At 43.0% G+C, this 16,198-nt stretch overlaps 1 protein-coding gene across 2 annotated transcripts; it reads left to right on the plus strand.

Annotated features, from left to right (window-relative positions):
* The first annotated feature begins 6,808 nt into the window (after positions 1–6,808).
* fam131a (family with sequence similarity 131 member A) lies at positions 6,809–16,077 on the plus strand. Of its 2 annotated transcripts, none has more exons than XM_021613115.2 (5): positions 6,809–7,049; positions 13,200–13,308; positions 13,623–13,808; positions 14,541–14,675; positions 15,092–16,077. In XM_021613115.2, exons 2-5 carry the CDS (start codon positions 13,221–13,223, stop codon positions 15,589–15,591), a joined length of 909 nt encoding a protein of 302 aa, XP_021468790.2. In that variant the 5' UTR covers positions 6,809–7,049; positions 13,200–13,220; the 3' UTR covers positions 15,592–16,077. The 2 variants fall into 2 exon arrangements, with proteins under 2 accessions (XP_021468790.2, XP_036841677.1); XM_036985782.1 differs by having other exon boundaries at positions 15,064–15,540.
* The last annotated feature ends 121 nt before the right edge of the window (positions 16,078–16,198 follow it).

Below are 16,198 nucleotides of genomic sequence, written 5' to 3' on the forward strand. Positions count from 1 at the left end.
AAGATTGTTGAGCTGAGAGAAGTTTGCAGTTTTGAAGCAAGTGATCCGCAATTCTATGCATGTTGTCATGGCTGTTATTTGAGTGTTAGTCCTCAAAGATGGTATCGTTTTAAAATATGTAGTTCAATATTGTTTCGGCATGCTTTTCTTCTGGTGTTGGTCGTTTCAGTTCACACAAACTGTTTATCTATCCTGAACATTACCACCGCCTTATACAGAAAAAAAAATGTAATTAGTTCCAATTACTAATTTCCTCCATATTAATTTCTAACATGTTGGTGCCTATAGGCTTTATTACACCTACAACCCTTATGAAGTCCTTATGTCACGTGAACATTTATGAATTTAAACAGGTGTCCATGTGCAATTCAGGCACTGTGTTTGGATGAGGATTTTTACTTTTAATGAGACGGACATACTGCTCATCCCCGGACCAGGCACAAAGCCTTGACACACGAAAAGGGAAGAGGCCGGCGTGTAGAATACCGGATGAGATTACGTCGGCGAGTGGATAAACCGCCTCTACCCTCCGTTCTATTGGCGGACGTGCAATCACTGGAGAATAAACGGGACAATCTCTGTTCAAGACTATCCTAACAATGTGATCATGGAAAATGTAAATCTAGCTCTGTTTTTCTATACATCGGCAGGACAGAACGGTAGCGTCGGGTAAACTCGAGGGGGTGGTGTGTCTCTGCGCACCAGCTATTAACAATCTCTAATATTAAGGAAGTCTTGAGGTTCTGCTTGCCTGAGTTAAAATACCTCATGATAAGCTGAAGACCGTACTATTTACCAAGAGGGTTTTCATCTATGATTTTCGTAGCTGTCTATAGAACCCCACAGTGGAGGTGTCATAATACCCATAAAACTTAGCGGTCAAAGGGAAATGATTCCAATCATTTTTCCACCATAAATGTTTCCCTTGGAATTTTAGATACACTTAAATAAGGGTTATATTTTGTGCAAGCTTACCCTGGGGTGATGTTTTGGTAACCATGTAAATCTCTCTCAGACAAGGACTTTTAGTTAATTGACTACAGGTCAGTGATCAACTCCAAAGTGCCCTCCAAGCTCATCACAAAGCTAAGGAGCCTGGGACTGAACACCTCCCTCTGCAACTGGATCCTGAACTTCCTGACGGGCCTCCCGAGATGGTGAGGTTAGGCAACAACACATCTGCCACGCTGACACAAAACACGGGGGCCCCTCAGGGGTGCGTACTTAGTCCCCTTCTGTACTCCCTGTTCACCCATGATTGCGTGCCACGTACGACTCCCAACACCATCATAAAGTTGGCCAACGACATGACGGTGGTAGGCCTGATGACGATGAGACAGCCTATAGGGAGGAGGTCAGAGACCTGGCAGCAATGTCAACGAGACAAAATAACTTATCGTGGACTCTAGGAAACTGTTGGCTGAGCACGCCCCCATTCGCATCGAAGGGGCTGAAGTGGAGAGTGTCGAGTGACACTCCCAACATTCGCACATAGACACACTTTCACACTCTTTGCATACGCTGCTGCTACTCTGTTTATTGTACATCCTGAGCGAACCAAGCCTATGGGTTCGTAGCTTCAACCCCGCAGCACACACACACACTTACGCACACCAACTGATTAATGGACTGCTGAATGTATAGCTTTGTTTGCTGTTTTCTATATTATGTCCATCTCTGATAAGCTACCCAGGAAAGGGCTGAAAATAGCCCATATTAATATACAATATGTAGCCTTATAAGGTTCATGAAATCAATAACTTGCTAACGTCAGTTAACATTCATAGCTAGCTATTTCTGAGACTCAATTTATCATTAATTTGATGATACATCAGTAGCAATACAAGGATATAACATTTATAGAAGAGACAGAAATGCTTATGGGGGAGGTGTTGCTGTATATATTCAGAGCCATATCCCTGTAATGCTTAGAAGATCTTATGTCAAGTGTTGTGGTTGCAGGTTCACCTGGCACATCTAAAGCCTTTTCTTTTGGAGTGTTGCTATAGGCCACCAAGTGTTAACAGTCAGTATCTAAATAATATGTGTGAAATGCTTGATAGTGTATGTGATGGGGACCTGAATATTGACTGGTTTTCATCAAGCTGTCCGCTCAAGAGAAAGCTTCTCACTGTAACCAGTGCCTGTAATCTGGTTTAGGTTATTAATCAACCTACCAGGGTGTTTACAAACATTACAGGAAGAAGATCATCCACATGTATCGATCACGTTTACTAATGCTGTAAAACTTTGTTCTAAAGCTGTATCTGTAACCATTGGATGCAGTGATCACAGTATAGTGGCTATATCCAGGAAAGTCAAAATTCCAAATTCCTGCACTTGATTAATTTATGAAATTGCTTCTACCAATTATTGATAAACATACACATTTTAAGAAACTGACTGTTAGAACTGTTAAGGCTCCATGGATTGATGAGGAATTGAACAACTATATGGTTGTAAGAGACAGGGCAAAAGGAGTAGCTAATGAGTCTGGCTGCACATCTGACTGGCTGATTTACTGCAAATTGAGAAATTATGTGTCTGAACTCAACAAAAAGAAGAAGAAACTGTATCATGAAGCCAAGATCAATGATATAAACTTTGGAGTACTTTAAATTATGGGCAGAAACACAAATTCATCTCCATCTTTCATTGAATCCGATGGCTTATTCAATTCAAAACTATTTGATGTTGGCAATTATTGGCAAACTTACACAGGAAATGCCAACAATGAACAGTGAGCCAGTGAGCATTCATGCATTAAAAAACAAATAATGAAAGAATAGCATTGAAAGTTTGAATTTTGTAAAATTAGTGTGGGAGAGGTTGAAAAATGATTATTGATCTATAATGACAAACCTGGCATTGACAACTTAGATGGAAAGCTACTGAGGATGGTGGCTGACTATAGCCACTCCTATCTGTCATATCTTTAATCTGAACCTAGAGGAAAGTCTTTGTCCTCATGCCTGGAGGGAAGCCAAAGTCATTCCACTACCCAAGAGTGGTAAAGTGGCCTTTACTGGTTCTAACAGCAGACCTATCAGCTGGCTGTCAGCTCTAAGCAAACTGTTGGGAAAAATTGGGTTCGACCAAATACAATTTCTCTGTATATAAATGAACAACACACTTTCAGCATGCTTATAGAGAAGGGCACTCAACATGTACTGATCGGTGCAGCCTTGATATGTTTGACCATTTATTTTTATTTAACTAGGCAAGTCAGTTTAAGAACAAATTCTTATTTACAATGACGGCCTATCCCAGCCAAATCCGGACGACACTGGGCCAATTGTGCACTGCCCTATGGGACTCCCAATCACAACCAGATGTGATGCACCCTGGATTCAAACCAGGGACTGCAGTGGCATCTCTTGTACTGAGCTGCAGTTTCTTAGACCGCTGCGCCACTCGGGAGCCCAACAACCTGTTATTGAGAAAATGTATGTGTTATGTGCTTTTCAACCTCTGTCTATCTAATAGAACTTGAAGTTTTTTTAAAATGGAAGCTTCTCTAATATCAAACATGTAAAGTGTGGTGTACCCCAGGGCAGCTCTCTAGGCCCTCTGCTCTTTTCTATTTTTACCAATGACCTGCCACTGGCATTAAACAAAACACGTGTGTCCATGTATGCTGATGATTCAACCATATCATATAATCAGCAACCAGTGCTAATGAAGTTACTAAAACCCTTATCTTATCATATCATATAATCAGCAACCAGTGCTAATGAAGTCACTAAAACCCTTATCAAATATTTGCAGTCTGTTAAGAAATGGTTGGCCAGTAAAAAACTGGCCTGAACATCTCTAAAACTAAGAGCATTGTATTTGGTACAAATCATTCCCTAAGTTCTAGACCTGAATCCGGTAATGAATGGTGTGGCTGTTGAACATGTCGAGGAGACTAAATTACTTGGTGTTAACTTAGTGTAAACTGTCATGATCAACACATATAGATTCAAAGGTTATGAAGATGGGGTGAGGTCTGTCTGTAATAAAGAGATGCTCTGCTTTTTTGACACCACACTCCACAAAGCCTGCAGGCTCTAGTTTGATCTTATATTGATTATTGTTCAGTCATAATGTATGGTCAAGTGCTGCAAAGACAATTCTAGTTAAGTTGCAGCTGGCCCAGAACAGAGCGGCACGTCTTGCTCTTCATTGTAATCAGAGGGATATAATTAACACTATGCATGCCAGTCTCTCTTGGCTAAGAGTTGAGGAAAGACTGACTGTGTCACTTCTTGTTTTTATAAGAAACAATGTGTTAGGAATTCGAAATTGTTTGCATAGTCAACTTACGCACAGCCCTGACACACACACACACTTACCACAACAGACATGCTACCAGGGGTCTTTTCACAGTCCCCAGGTCCAGAACAAAGTCAAGGAAACGTACAGTATTATACAGAACCATGAGAACATAGAACTCCCTTCCATCTTACATAGTGCAAGTGAACAGCAAACCTGTTTTTTTTAGAACAAATAAAGCAACACCTCACGGCACAACACCTCTCCCCTATGTCACCTACTTGTTGTGTGTACAGTTGAAGTCGGAAGTTTACATACACTTAGGTTGGAGTCATTAAAACTCGTTTTTCAACCACTCCACAAATTTCTTGTTAACAAACTATTGTTTTGTCAAGTCGGTTAGGACATCTACTTTGTGCATGACACAAGTAATTTTTCCAACAATTGTTTACAGACAGATTATTTCACTGTATTACAATTCCAGTGGTTCAGAAGTTTACATACACTAAGTCGACTGTGCCTTTAAACAGCTTGGAAAATTCCTGAAAATTATGTTATGGCTTTAGAAGCTTCTGATAGGCTAATTGGCATAATTTGAGTCAATTTGAGGTGTACCTGTGGATGTATTTCAAGGCCTACCTTCAAATTCAGTGCCTCTTTGCTTGATATCATGGATAAATCAAAAGAAATCAGCCAAGACCTCAGAAAAAAATGGTAGACCTCCACAAGTCTGGTTCATCCTTGGAAGCAATTTCCAAACGCCTGAAGGTACCACGTTCATGTGTACAAACAATAGTACGCAAGTATAAACACCATGGGACCACACAGCTGTCATACCGCTCAGGAATTAGATGCGTTCTGTCTCCTAGAGATGAACGTACTTTGGTGCAAAATGTGCAAATCAATCACCTTGTGAAGATGCTGGAGGAAACAGGTACAAAAGTATCTATATCCACAGTAAAACGAGTCCTATATTGACATAACCTGAAAGGCCGCTCAGCAAGGAAGAAGCCACTGCTCCAAAAAAGCCAGACTACGGTTTGCAACTGCACATGGGGACAAAGATCGTACTTTTTGGAGAAATGTCCTCTGGTCTGATGAAACCAAAATAGAACTGTTTGGCCATAATGACCATTGTTATGTTTGGACAAAAAAAGGGGGATGCTTGCAAGCCGAAGAACACCATCCCAAACGTGAAGCACGGGGGTGGGAGCAGCATGTTGTGGGGGTGCTTTGTTGCAGGAGGGACTGGTGCACTTCACAAAATAGATGGCATCATGAGGTAGGAAGATTATGTGGATATATTGACGCAACTTCTCAAGACACCAGTCAGGAAGTTAAAGCTTGGTCGCAAATGGGTCTTCCAAATGGACAATGACCTCAAGCATACTTCCAAAGGTGTGGCAAAATGGCTGAAGGACAACAAAGTCAAGGTACTGGAGTGGCCATCACAAAGCCCTGACCTCAATCCCATAGAAAATTTGTGGGCAGAACTGAAAAAGCGTGTGCGAGCATTGAGGCCTACAAACCTGACTCAGTTACACCAGCTCTGTCAGGAGGAATGGGCCAAAATTCACCCAATTTAATGTGGGCAGCTTGTGGAAGGCTACCCCAAACGTTTGACCCAAGTTAAACAATTTAAAGGCAATGCTACCAAATACAAATTGAGTGTATGTAAACTTCTGACCCACTGGGAATGTGATGAAATAAATAAAAGCTGAAATGAATCATTCTCTCTACTATTATTCTGACATTTCACATTCTTAAAATAAAGTGGTGATCCGAACTGACCTAAAACAGAGAAGTTTTACTAGGATTAAATGCCAGGAATTGTGAAAAACTGAGTTTAAATGTATTTGGCCAAGGTGTATGTAAACTTCCAACTTCAACTGTATGTACTGCCATGTATGTGTAACTGATATATGCACACACACACTACATGTTAATGTTTTTAAATGTATGTCAGTTGTAATGCCTTTTTCGTTATGTGTTGGACCACAGTAAGACTAGCTGTCGCCATTGGCATCGGCTCATGGGGATCCTCTTAAATCTAAAACACATACATACACAAAACACACCCACACATGCATATTGACTCTACACACACACACTCACATATAGACACACGTTCACACTCTTCAGATACGCTGCTGTTCCTCTGTTAATTATCTATCCTGATTTCCTAGTCACTATTACCCCTACCTACATGTGCATATTACCTCGATTACCTCAACTTCCTCGTACCCTTGCACATTGACTTGGTACCTGCTTTGTTACCCCTCTGTGATCATCAGGGTCCCGGTGAAGGGATTTTAAAAAATTGATTAACCACCAGATGTACAGGTTTGTTGGTTATAAAAGCGATAGCCTACAATTAGTGCTCATTTTAGTCTCCAATTAGATTTGGTCAAATACGTAATCTACATTAACAGACAACAGAACAGTAATAGTTTCCAAAAAATATTTCGCAACATGTTTTAAAAGGAGGGAAGAGAATTGTATGGAGGGGGACAGATTTGGTTATGACGCCGCCTTTCCCCGATGACGCGTGCCAACAATTTGGACAGAGCGCATATAGGTAGGCTGTAGCAGCCCATATCGCGGGGCGACAACCTGAGGCTTGTAGTGTGAAAGACGGGCGTGTTGTGCAAGGCTACAAGATAAATCATTTAAAAACCGTGGGAAATAACAACACGGGGCACCACGTTAGCATCTGTTAATGGGATTTGAGACAAGCTCATTGTGATCATGTGCGACGCTCGACGGTGCCGCAACCTCTATTCGGTTTACAGGTAGGTGCTAATGTGTGTGACCGACATTTATTTGCATGCCTTTATTCCCTAAGTAAAGTCCTATATTTTGTTTACCGATCGACATGCTTGCTATCCCTTTTAATTGGCTTTTTTTATGACAATGCGGCAGTCTCTGTAACGTTAACCGGGGCCCGTTACTAAGCCCTCTCCCGAGTCAGGGTCATTGATATGCAGATGTTGTTTCCCGTTGCTTGGAGACATGCCGCATCCTCTGCTCGAGCCACACGGTGTACAGCAACACCGGTACCGGCGTTATTTATTTCTCCTGGCAATTACCGTGCCATCAATCACAGTATGATGTCAGCTGTCGGCCTCGTTCTTTGTTAATAGCCATGTCACTTCACCCGTGAACAGGCAGGGGCCTCACGGTAAATCAATTCTACTCAGAGACGGCATGCTTATTTATTTATCCCTTTCTATAGTAGGCCTACGGTAGATTAAACACCCCACGAGGTGTCAAAAATAAAAGTAGTCCATAGGTCCTATATAGCCTATCTATCCCCTATTCCATACTATGGGATTATTGTAATAGCACTATAACGACCGTGTTTGCTAGTATGGTTTCCAAACACAACAGAATACATGACATATTACCTATTGAGCTATAGGCATTTGGGTTCTAGGCCTACCCTACAATAGGTCGTTATTGTAAATGTGTTCTCAATGATTGTCCTGCATGGTTAAATAAAGCAAGACAGTCTTTAGCACAATCGAACCCAAGGAAACAATAGCATGGATGGAATTAGCCTACATTGATCTGTCCCTGTGCTGAAAAGACGCGTGGGTGCTGAATAGGCGCGTGGGAGCTCGCATATCACCATCTTTCCTTGCTGCTTACACTATGCCAAGTCGAACATATGGCTGGGCTCATGTTTATCCAAGAATACATGTAATCCCATTTACAGAGTGGTGCTGTTGCCTATCAACAAGGACAGTCATGCATGTTTTTCTATTAGGTTATTTGTTTGAATGCTCCATTTCTTCATGTTGTGTTGAAGTTCTATATTTCTGCCCTATATAGGCCCATACACACGTACACACATACACACTTACTATTTTTTTTATTTTACCTTTATTTAACTAGGCAAGTCAGTTAAGAACCCATTCTTATTTTCAATGAAGGCCTAGGAACAGTGGTTTAACTGCCTTGTTCAGGGGCAGAACGACAGATGCTATACTTGTAAGGACTTTTTGAGGACCAATCATTTATTACTTTTTAAAATCCTATTTTCCTTAACCCCTAACACTAACCTTAACCCCTAACCCTAAACATAACTCAAAACCTAAACCCTAACACTAACCTTAACCCCTAATCCTAAACATAACTCAAAACCTAAACCCTAACCCTAACCTTAACCCCTAACCCTAAACATCACTCAAAACCTTAACCCTAACCTTAACCCCTAACCCTAAACATAACTCAAAACCTAAACCCTAACCCTAACCTTAACCCCTAACCCTAAACATAACTCAAAACCTTAACCCTAACCTTAACCCCTAACCCTAAACATAACTCAAAACCTAAACCCTAACCCTAACCTTAACCCCTAACCCTAAATATAACTCAAAACCTAAATCCTAACCCTAACCTTAACCCCTAACCCTAAACATAACTCAAAACCTTAACCCTAATTGTAACCCTAAATCAACACTAACTAAAATAGCCTTTTTATTTGGTTTACTATCCTTGTGAAGAATTCTGGTACTCACAAGTATAGTAAAACGTGTACACACATACACACTTTAGTTTTACTATCCTTGTGGGGACCAAGAAATGTATTTCCAATCAAAATCCTATTTTCCCTAACTCCTAACCTTAACTCTTAACCCCTAACCATAACCTTAATTCTAGCCCTAAATCTAACACTTTAGCCTATAATAGCCCTTTTCCTTGTGAGGACCTGCGAAATGTCCCCACTTGTCGTAATTGTCCTTGTTTTACCATTCTTGTGACGACTTCTGGTCCCCACAAGGATAGTAAATCCAAACAACACACACACACACACATAGGCAGAGCGAGAGAGATATTGAAAAACATAAACATGGTCATGGTGGTCTTGGTCCACTTTGTATTTGACCCACATATTGTCTGCATGGATGTCATTATACAGCGCATCTGTGCGTGCTATGGTCTCAAAAGTGGCAGCTTTCCTGTTAGCTGTTTAAGCGCAAATCTGCTTAGGAATGTCTGGTATTAGCGTGGTCATGTCAACCACGTGTAGCCTAGTTTAGCGTGTAGCCGACTGATTTCCAGCCAATTCCTAGTCTTCTTTGTCCCCCAGGGCCACTAAAGCTCGCCATCATTGTCGGTGACCTTGTCTCATTTTCAACCTGTTGCATCTAGAGCTAGAGGGCCAAAGAATTATACACGTGTGTATACCAGAGCCCTCTGTTTTGTATTGGACTGTGCACCAAATAACAACTTTGTTATTGAAGTATAAATAAAGGAGGCTAAAATCGCTGACCCCCTGACTCCAGACGCACACGTGCATCTCTATTTTAATGGGGATCGTAGCCTTTCACAGCAGGTTGAGCAGATCGGGGTTTCGAGCTGCTTACACAGCAGTAGCCTATTGAGCTTGCCTCGGGCCATATGTTTGTCCGGTCTCTTGGACTCCCTCAAGTTTAACCGCTTGAGCCAAATGGTTTCACCGGCTTACCATTTCTTTGGCATCTGTCGCGGCAGTATAGTCATTAGCAGCGTTAAAACTCGCAGAGACAAGCGGTGGGGTTGATTAATGCGTTGTCTTGTTCCGCGGTGATTCGTCGTCTCTTCGTGTCCAATATGTGGTTGACTTTTCGTGGAGGAGAAAGAGGGGGGCGACAACGAGAGGAGGTAGGGTGGAGTCGTCCTTTGCAGACTTCGTACCAACGATTCCATGGTTCCTTCATGGAAAAGGGCAGCGCTTTTTCATAGGTGTTACTGTTAGTTGACCCACAAATTATGATGGACCCTACTTTCTTACAACATGCAACAACGTGCGTAGCCTACTGCTTGCTTGTAAAATACACTATCATAGAGGCAATATGTAAATATATTTGAACTGTTTTAAATGGTTAGTGCAAAGTCATGGAACTCCTGCGCCATCATACGCTCTGAGGAGCGGTTGCTGTCCACGTGCTGAAACGCACACAGGATTGTCTCTGGTCTTTTCGCCGTTCTCACGCACGTGATGCGCCATTGTCCGATGTTTCATAAAATACACAATTGAATAATCGATGTCATGATATCTTACTGGGCTCTGAGCAACATTTGAGTCCATGAACCTGCAACAGGGATGGGCAACTGGCTGCCCCGTGTCCAACCTTTTGTAGGCTCATGGATACATTTCCAAAGACAAAATATATATACAGATCAAATCAAACTTTATTTGTCTCGTGCGCCGAATACAGCAACTGTAGATCTTACCTTGAAATGCTTACTTACAAGTGTAGACCTTACAGTGAAATGCTTACTTTCAAGTGTAGACCTTACAGTGAAATGCTTACTTACAAGTGTAGACCTTACCTTGAAATGCTTACTTTCAAGTGTAGACCTTACAGTGAAATGCTTACTTTCAAGTGTAGACCTCACAGTGAAATGCTTACTTACAAGTGTAGACCTTACCTTGAAATGCTTACTTTCAAGTGTAGACCTTACAGTGAAATGCTTACTTACAAGTGTAGACCTTACCTTGAAATGCTTACTTTCAAGTGTAGACCTTACAGTGAAATGCTTACTTTCAAGTGTAGACCTCACAGTGAAATGCTTACTTTCAAGTGTAGACCTTACCGTGAAATGCTTACTTTCAAGTGTAGACCTTACAGTGAAATGCTTACTTTCAAGTGTAGACCTCACAGTGAAATGCTTACTTACAAGTGTAGACCTCAAAGTGAAATGCTTACTTACAAGTGTAGACCTTACGTGCAATGCTTACTTACAAGTGTAGACCTTACCGTGAAATGCTTACTTACAAGCCCTTAACCAACAGTGCAGTTCAAGAAGAGTTAAGAAAATATTTACAAAAAAATACCAAAGCATAACAGAATAAAAAGTAACACAATAACATAACAATAAATAGGCTATATATGGGTACCAGTACTGAGTCAGTGTGCGGGGATACAGGTTAGAGGTCATTTGTACATGTAGGTAGGGGTGAAGTGACTATGCATAGATAATAAACAGCGAGTAGCACCAGCGTACAAAACAAATGGGGGGTGGGGGGGTCAATGTAAATAGTCCGGTGGTCATTTGATTAATTGTTCAGCAGTCTTATGGCTTGCGGGTAAAAGCTGCTTAGGAGTCTTTTGGTCTTAGACTGGATGCTCCAGTACTGCTTGCCATGCGGTAGCAGAGAAAAGAGTGTATGACTTGGGTGACTGGAGTCTCTGACAATTTTATGGGCTTTCCTCTGACACCGCCTATTGTATAGGTCCTGGATTGCAGGAGGCTTGGCCTCAGTGATGTACTGGGCCATTCACACTACCCTTTGTAGTGCAGAGCAGTTGCCATTCCAGGAAACATGCTTTTTATGGGGCAGCTGTATAACTTTTTGAGGATCTGGGGAACCATGCCAAATCTTTTTAGTCTCTTAAGGGGGAAAAGGTTTTGTTGTGCCCTCTTCACGACTGTCTTGGTATGTTTGATATATCGTGATAGATCGTTGGTGATGTGGACACCAATGAACTTGAAACTCTCGACCCACTCTACTACAGCCCCATTAATGTTAATGGGGGCGTGTGTGGCCCACCTTTTCCTGTGGTCCATAATCTGCTCCTTTGTCTTGCTTACATTGAGTGAGAGGTTGTTGTCTTGGCACCACACTGCCAGTTCTCTGACCTCCTCCCTATAGGCTGTCTCATCGTTGTCAGTGATCAGGCCTACCCCTGTTGTGTTGTCAGCAAACTTAATGATGGTGTTGGAGTCATGTTTGGCCACCCAGTCGTGGGTGAACAGGGAGTACAGGAGGGGACTAAGTACACACCCCTGAGGGGCCCCAGTGTTGAGGATCAGCGTAGCAGACGTGTTGTTGCCTACCCTCACCACCTGAGGGAGGCCCGTCAAGAAGTCCAGGATCCAGTTCCAGGAACAGTTTTGAAGCCCTGCCACATCCGTCGAGCATCAGAGTAGTAGGATACAATCTTAATCTTGTATTGACGCTTTGCTTGTTTGATGGTTTGTCTGAGGGCAAAGTGGGATTTCTTGTATGCGTCCGGATTAGTGTCCCGCTCCTTGAAAGCGGCAGCTCTAGCCTCGTTGCGGATGTTTCCTTTAATCCATGGCTTCTGGTTGGGAAATGTACGTACGGTCACTGTGGGGGGGACGTCGTCGATGCACTTATTGATGAAGCCGATGACTGTCGTGGTATACTCCTCAATACCATTGGATGAATCCCGGAACATATTCCAGTCTGTGCAAGCAAAACAGTCCTGTAGTGTAGCATCCGCGTCATCTGACCACTTCCGTATTGAGCGAGTCACTGGTACTTCCTGCTTTAGTTTTTGCTTGCAAGCAGGAATCAGGAGGATAGAATTATGGTCAGATTTGCCGAATGGAGGGCGGGGGAGAGCTTTGTATGCATCTCTGTGTGTGGAGTAAAGGTGGTCGAGTTTTTTGTTAGTCACTCTCACTCTGATATCCTATTAAAAACTGCTAACATTTCTCTCCGCCCCATGGCAAAATGTGTAGAATTGTATGAAATTAGTTATAACATTTCAAAATCTTCCAAAGACAAATGGAAAAATGTATAGATTTCCAGGAAATAAGCTGTAAAACTGAAAAATATCTTCGCCCCATGGTAAAATAAGTACAATTGCATGAAATTAGTTATAACATTTCACAATTTTCCAAAGACAAATGGCAACATGTGTAGATTTGAAAAAAATGTGTAGATTTGCAGGAAATGAACTCTAAAACGTCTATTTTTTTCTCTTCACTGTCAACAGAGAAGCCCCTAAAATGTTTTGCTCACAAGGTGGGGGCATGGATGTGGGTGGGTACGCAGGATCACGAGCCCCTGCCTCCCACCCCCATTTTGTGGCCCCCCACCCCCATCTAACTTGTCCATCCCTGGCCTACAACATTACTATAGAAAACACTTTGTGCTGTGGTGTACGTGACATACTGAACATGACTGCTTTTTTTCCCAGGTAAAATTTCAGGAAGCTGAAATGATCCCCAAGTCAAGAAAATCTTCAGACACGAGAAAGGCAGTCAGCATCCAGGAGATTGCTGCTCTGGCCAGATCCTCTTTAAATGGTAAGGGACAGAAAGACAGACACACACACTAATTCACTTTCATCTCACACATACAAATCCTGCGCAACGATTCAATCCATAGCGCTGAAGACCTGCACTGGAGCACAATATAAATTTATAGGCAAATGTTCCCGCGTTCACGGAGACTGCATTCGCGGTAAAGGCTGTATATGTCGGCACAATCAGAAATTAACTTTACATTTCAATGGCGCTATAGTGCTGATCTTCAGCACTACAGATTGAAGGACCCAGGACCCATCATTTTTAGAGGTCACACTCTCTTTAACCCAGGCCTCATACTTCTCTCTCTCCAGGCATATCCCAGGCGATGAAGGACCATGTGACCAAGCCCACGTCCCTGCAGGGTGGCAGGGTTGCCCACCTCATAGAGTGGAAGGGTTGGCCCAAACCCACAGACTCCCCCACGGACCCCCTCCACACACACTTCAACTCCTACTGCCACCTCACTGAGGGGGAACAGGAGGCGCGCTTCGCTGCAGGTGTGTGTCCCTCCACCAACTTAGCCAGTAAAGTAGAGCCGCTGATATACACCAATTTATAGCAATTTAATGTTGTCCTCTTTTAATATATTTGAATGAATCTTATCTCAGCTTATCTCTCTGTTTCTATTATCCAACTAAATCTGCAGTCAATGGTGTTTAATAACCAATGGCTCAGAAAGGATCGTATCAGGGATGTGTCCTCTGTACAGTACTTTACTCTGTGGATTTCAGCCCTTAGCATATGACGTCCACACTGACGATTTGTGGGTCAATTGGATCAAAAGTAAAGTGGACCACCACCATGTGTTTGTGTGCGTACGTTCGTACGTACTTGTGTGTGGTCTTGACACAAGACCTTGACACCCCCCCCGTCATCCTTACACCTGTCCCACAGCTCCTCTCTAACCCCTGCATATGTCACAGCTCAGATCTGTGCCCCTCCTGTGTCACCTAAGCGATGACGGCCTGTCCTATGAGAGCCTAACAGATGGTAGCCAATTAGACTCTCTTCCAACTGTCACTTCACTGTCCCCTAGTGTTCCCATGGTGATACAGCCTCTCCCCTGTTCACTTTCTAATGATTTCGGAGACAACTCTGTCTGTCTGTCTGTGTCCCACTTTCTCCCGTGCTTGATGTGTGCTGTAAGGTTTTTGGGTGAAAATAAACAGTCCTGTTTTTAGCCTGTGTGTGTTTATATTTGTCCTATTTGTTTGTGTGTCCATTTCCAGGAGTGGCAGAGCAGTTTGCTATCGCTGAGGCAAAGCTGAAAGCCTGGGCTTCTGTGGATGATGATGATGAGGAGGAAGCTGGCAAAGAGTTTCTCCAGAACAACAGAAACACACTCACACGCTCTACCCGCTCAGGTAATCACATACACCCACTTTGCGCAGAAGTACACCCAATATCTATGTCATGCATCTCATCATGTGTGTTTTGATCATAATTTCCAGCTAGGGCTCTATTCAATCCGCATCGTGGAATTTCAGCGTTACAGCGCGATTGAAATTTAAAGGCAGTGTTCCTGCTTTAGTGGAGACTGTGTTCACGGTAAACACTGTATATGCCGCTTAATCGGAAATGACCTTTACATTTCTATTGCAGGATCTGTAACGCATCAGTTTTACAGATTGAATAGAGCCCCTAGACTCGGTGCTATGCCCCAATATCCCTCACTCTCTTCTTTCTTTCCTTCCCTGTCCCTCACTCGTCCTCTTCTCATCCCTCCATCTCTCTCTTCTCATCCATCTCCAGGTGTTCTGACTCTTTGCTCCTCCCTCAGACACCGCAACGTCCAATCACGAGCCCCGAGTGTCATTCCAGGCTGAGATTGGCAGCATTAAAGTTCCACCCTCTATCAGCTCAACCATTCCCGTTGGCTCTAGCAGCAACAGCCTGCACTGTGATAGGCCCACATCTAAGAATGACCCAGCTCCACAGCAAAATGACCGGCCTATTCTAGAGAGTGACCGGGCTAGCCCATTCCCCAGAGAGGGGGAACTAGTGGATGGTGAGGATCAGCCTGTACCACAGCTAGAGACCGGTGGGGGTGTCTGTATCGTCCACAAACCTGACTGGAGGCCAAGGATCAGAAGCAGTAGGTTTGACTCCTGCTATTCAACCTCTCACTCTGAGTCTCTTGGAGAGGAGGAAGCGGAAGAGGAAGACGAAGAAGGGAGTGTGTTTCAGGAAGGTAGAGAGTGGCACTCCTGCCAGAGCCAGAGAAGCTTCTTCTCCGACAGAGGCTCGTCGGGAGTGGCGTCATTCGATGAGGAAGAGTAGGAGGTAGAGAAAGAGGTTGGAGGAGGAGGAGGAGAAAAGAGGGAGCATTAGATGTTGTGGATGTTGTGTTTTTCATCTTGTAGGTGTTCCCCTTGGATAGTCTGTCGACTCTTAGATATGTAACTTAGTGATGGCTAGCCTTTATTCATCTTCCATCCTTCCTTTCCTTCCTTCCTCCTGTTTCTCTTTCTTTCCTCCAATTCTTCCTTCCTTCCTTTTCTCGGCTTGTCTCTCCCTGCTTCCTCTGCACCCTGTTTCTTTTCTCTTTCTCTTCTTTTTCACTTCCTTGCCACTTCTTTGCTGATGTTACGCTGTATTTGAGAGTTGAAACTCGATTCCCGAATACTGTGTTCAAACGGAGAGGTTTTATGTTGTTATTTCACTGGTTTTCTATGGATTGTTATTGTCGTGTTTTCCCAGGACCATGATGTGAAGTCAAGTAATGGGGTTTGTCCTGGATGAATAAAACATGATTTAAAAAAAGAAGAGATTTTCACCGTTTGATCATTTTACCCATCTCTGATATGAGACAAGAAGGAAAATGCCCCCCCCCCCCCCCCCCCCCCCACACACACACACACAGAGAATAAACTAGTTTTGAAAAACA

The sequence above is a fragment of the Oncorhynchus mykiss genome, chromosome 8 (genome assembly GCF_013265735.2).
Source record: "Oncorhynchus mykiss isolate Arlee chromosome 8, USDA_OmykA_1.1, whole genome shotgun sequence".
NCBI classification, from domain to species: domain Eukaryota; kingdom Metazoa; phylum Chordata; class Actinopteri; order Salmoniformes; family Salmonidae; genus Oncorhynchus; species Oncorhynchus mykiss.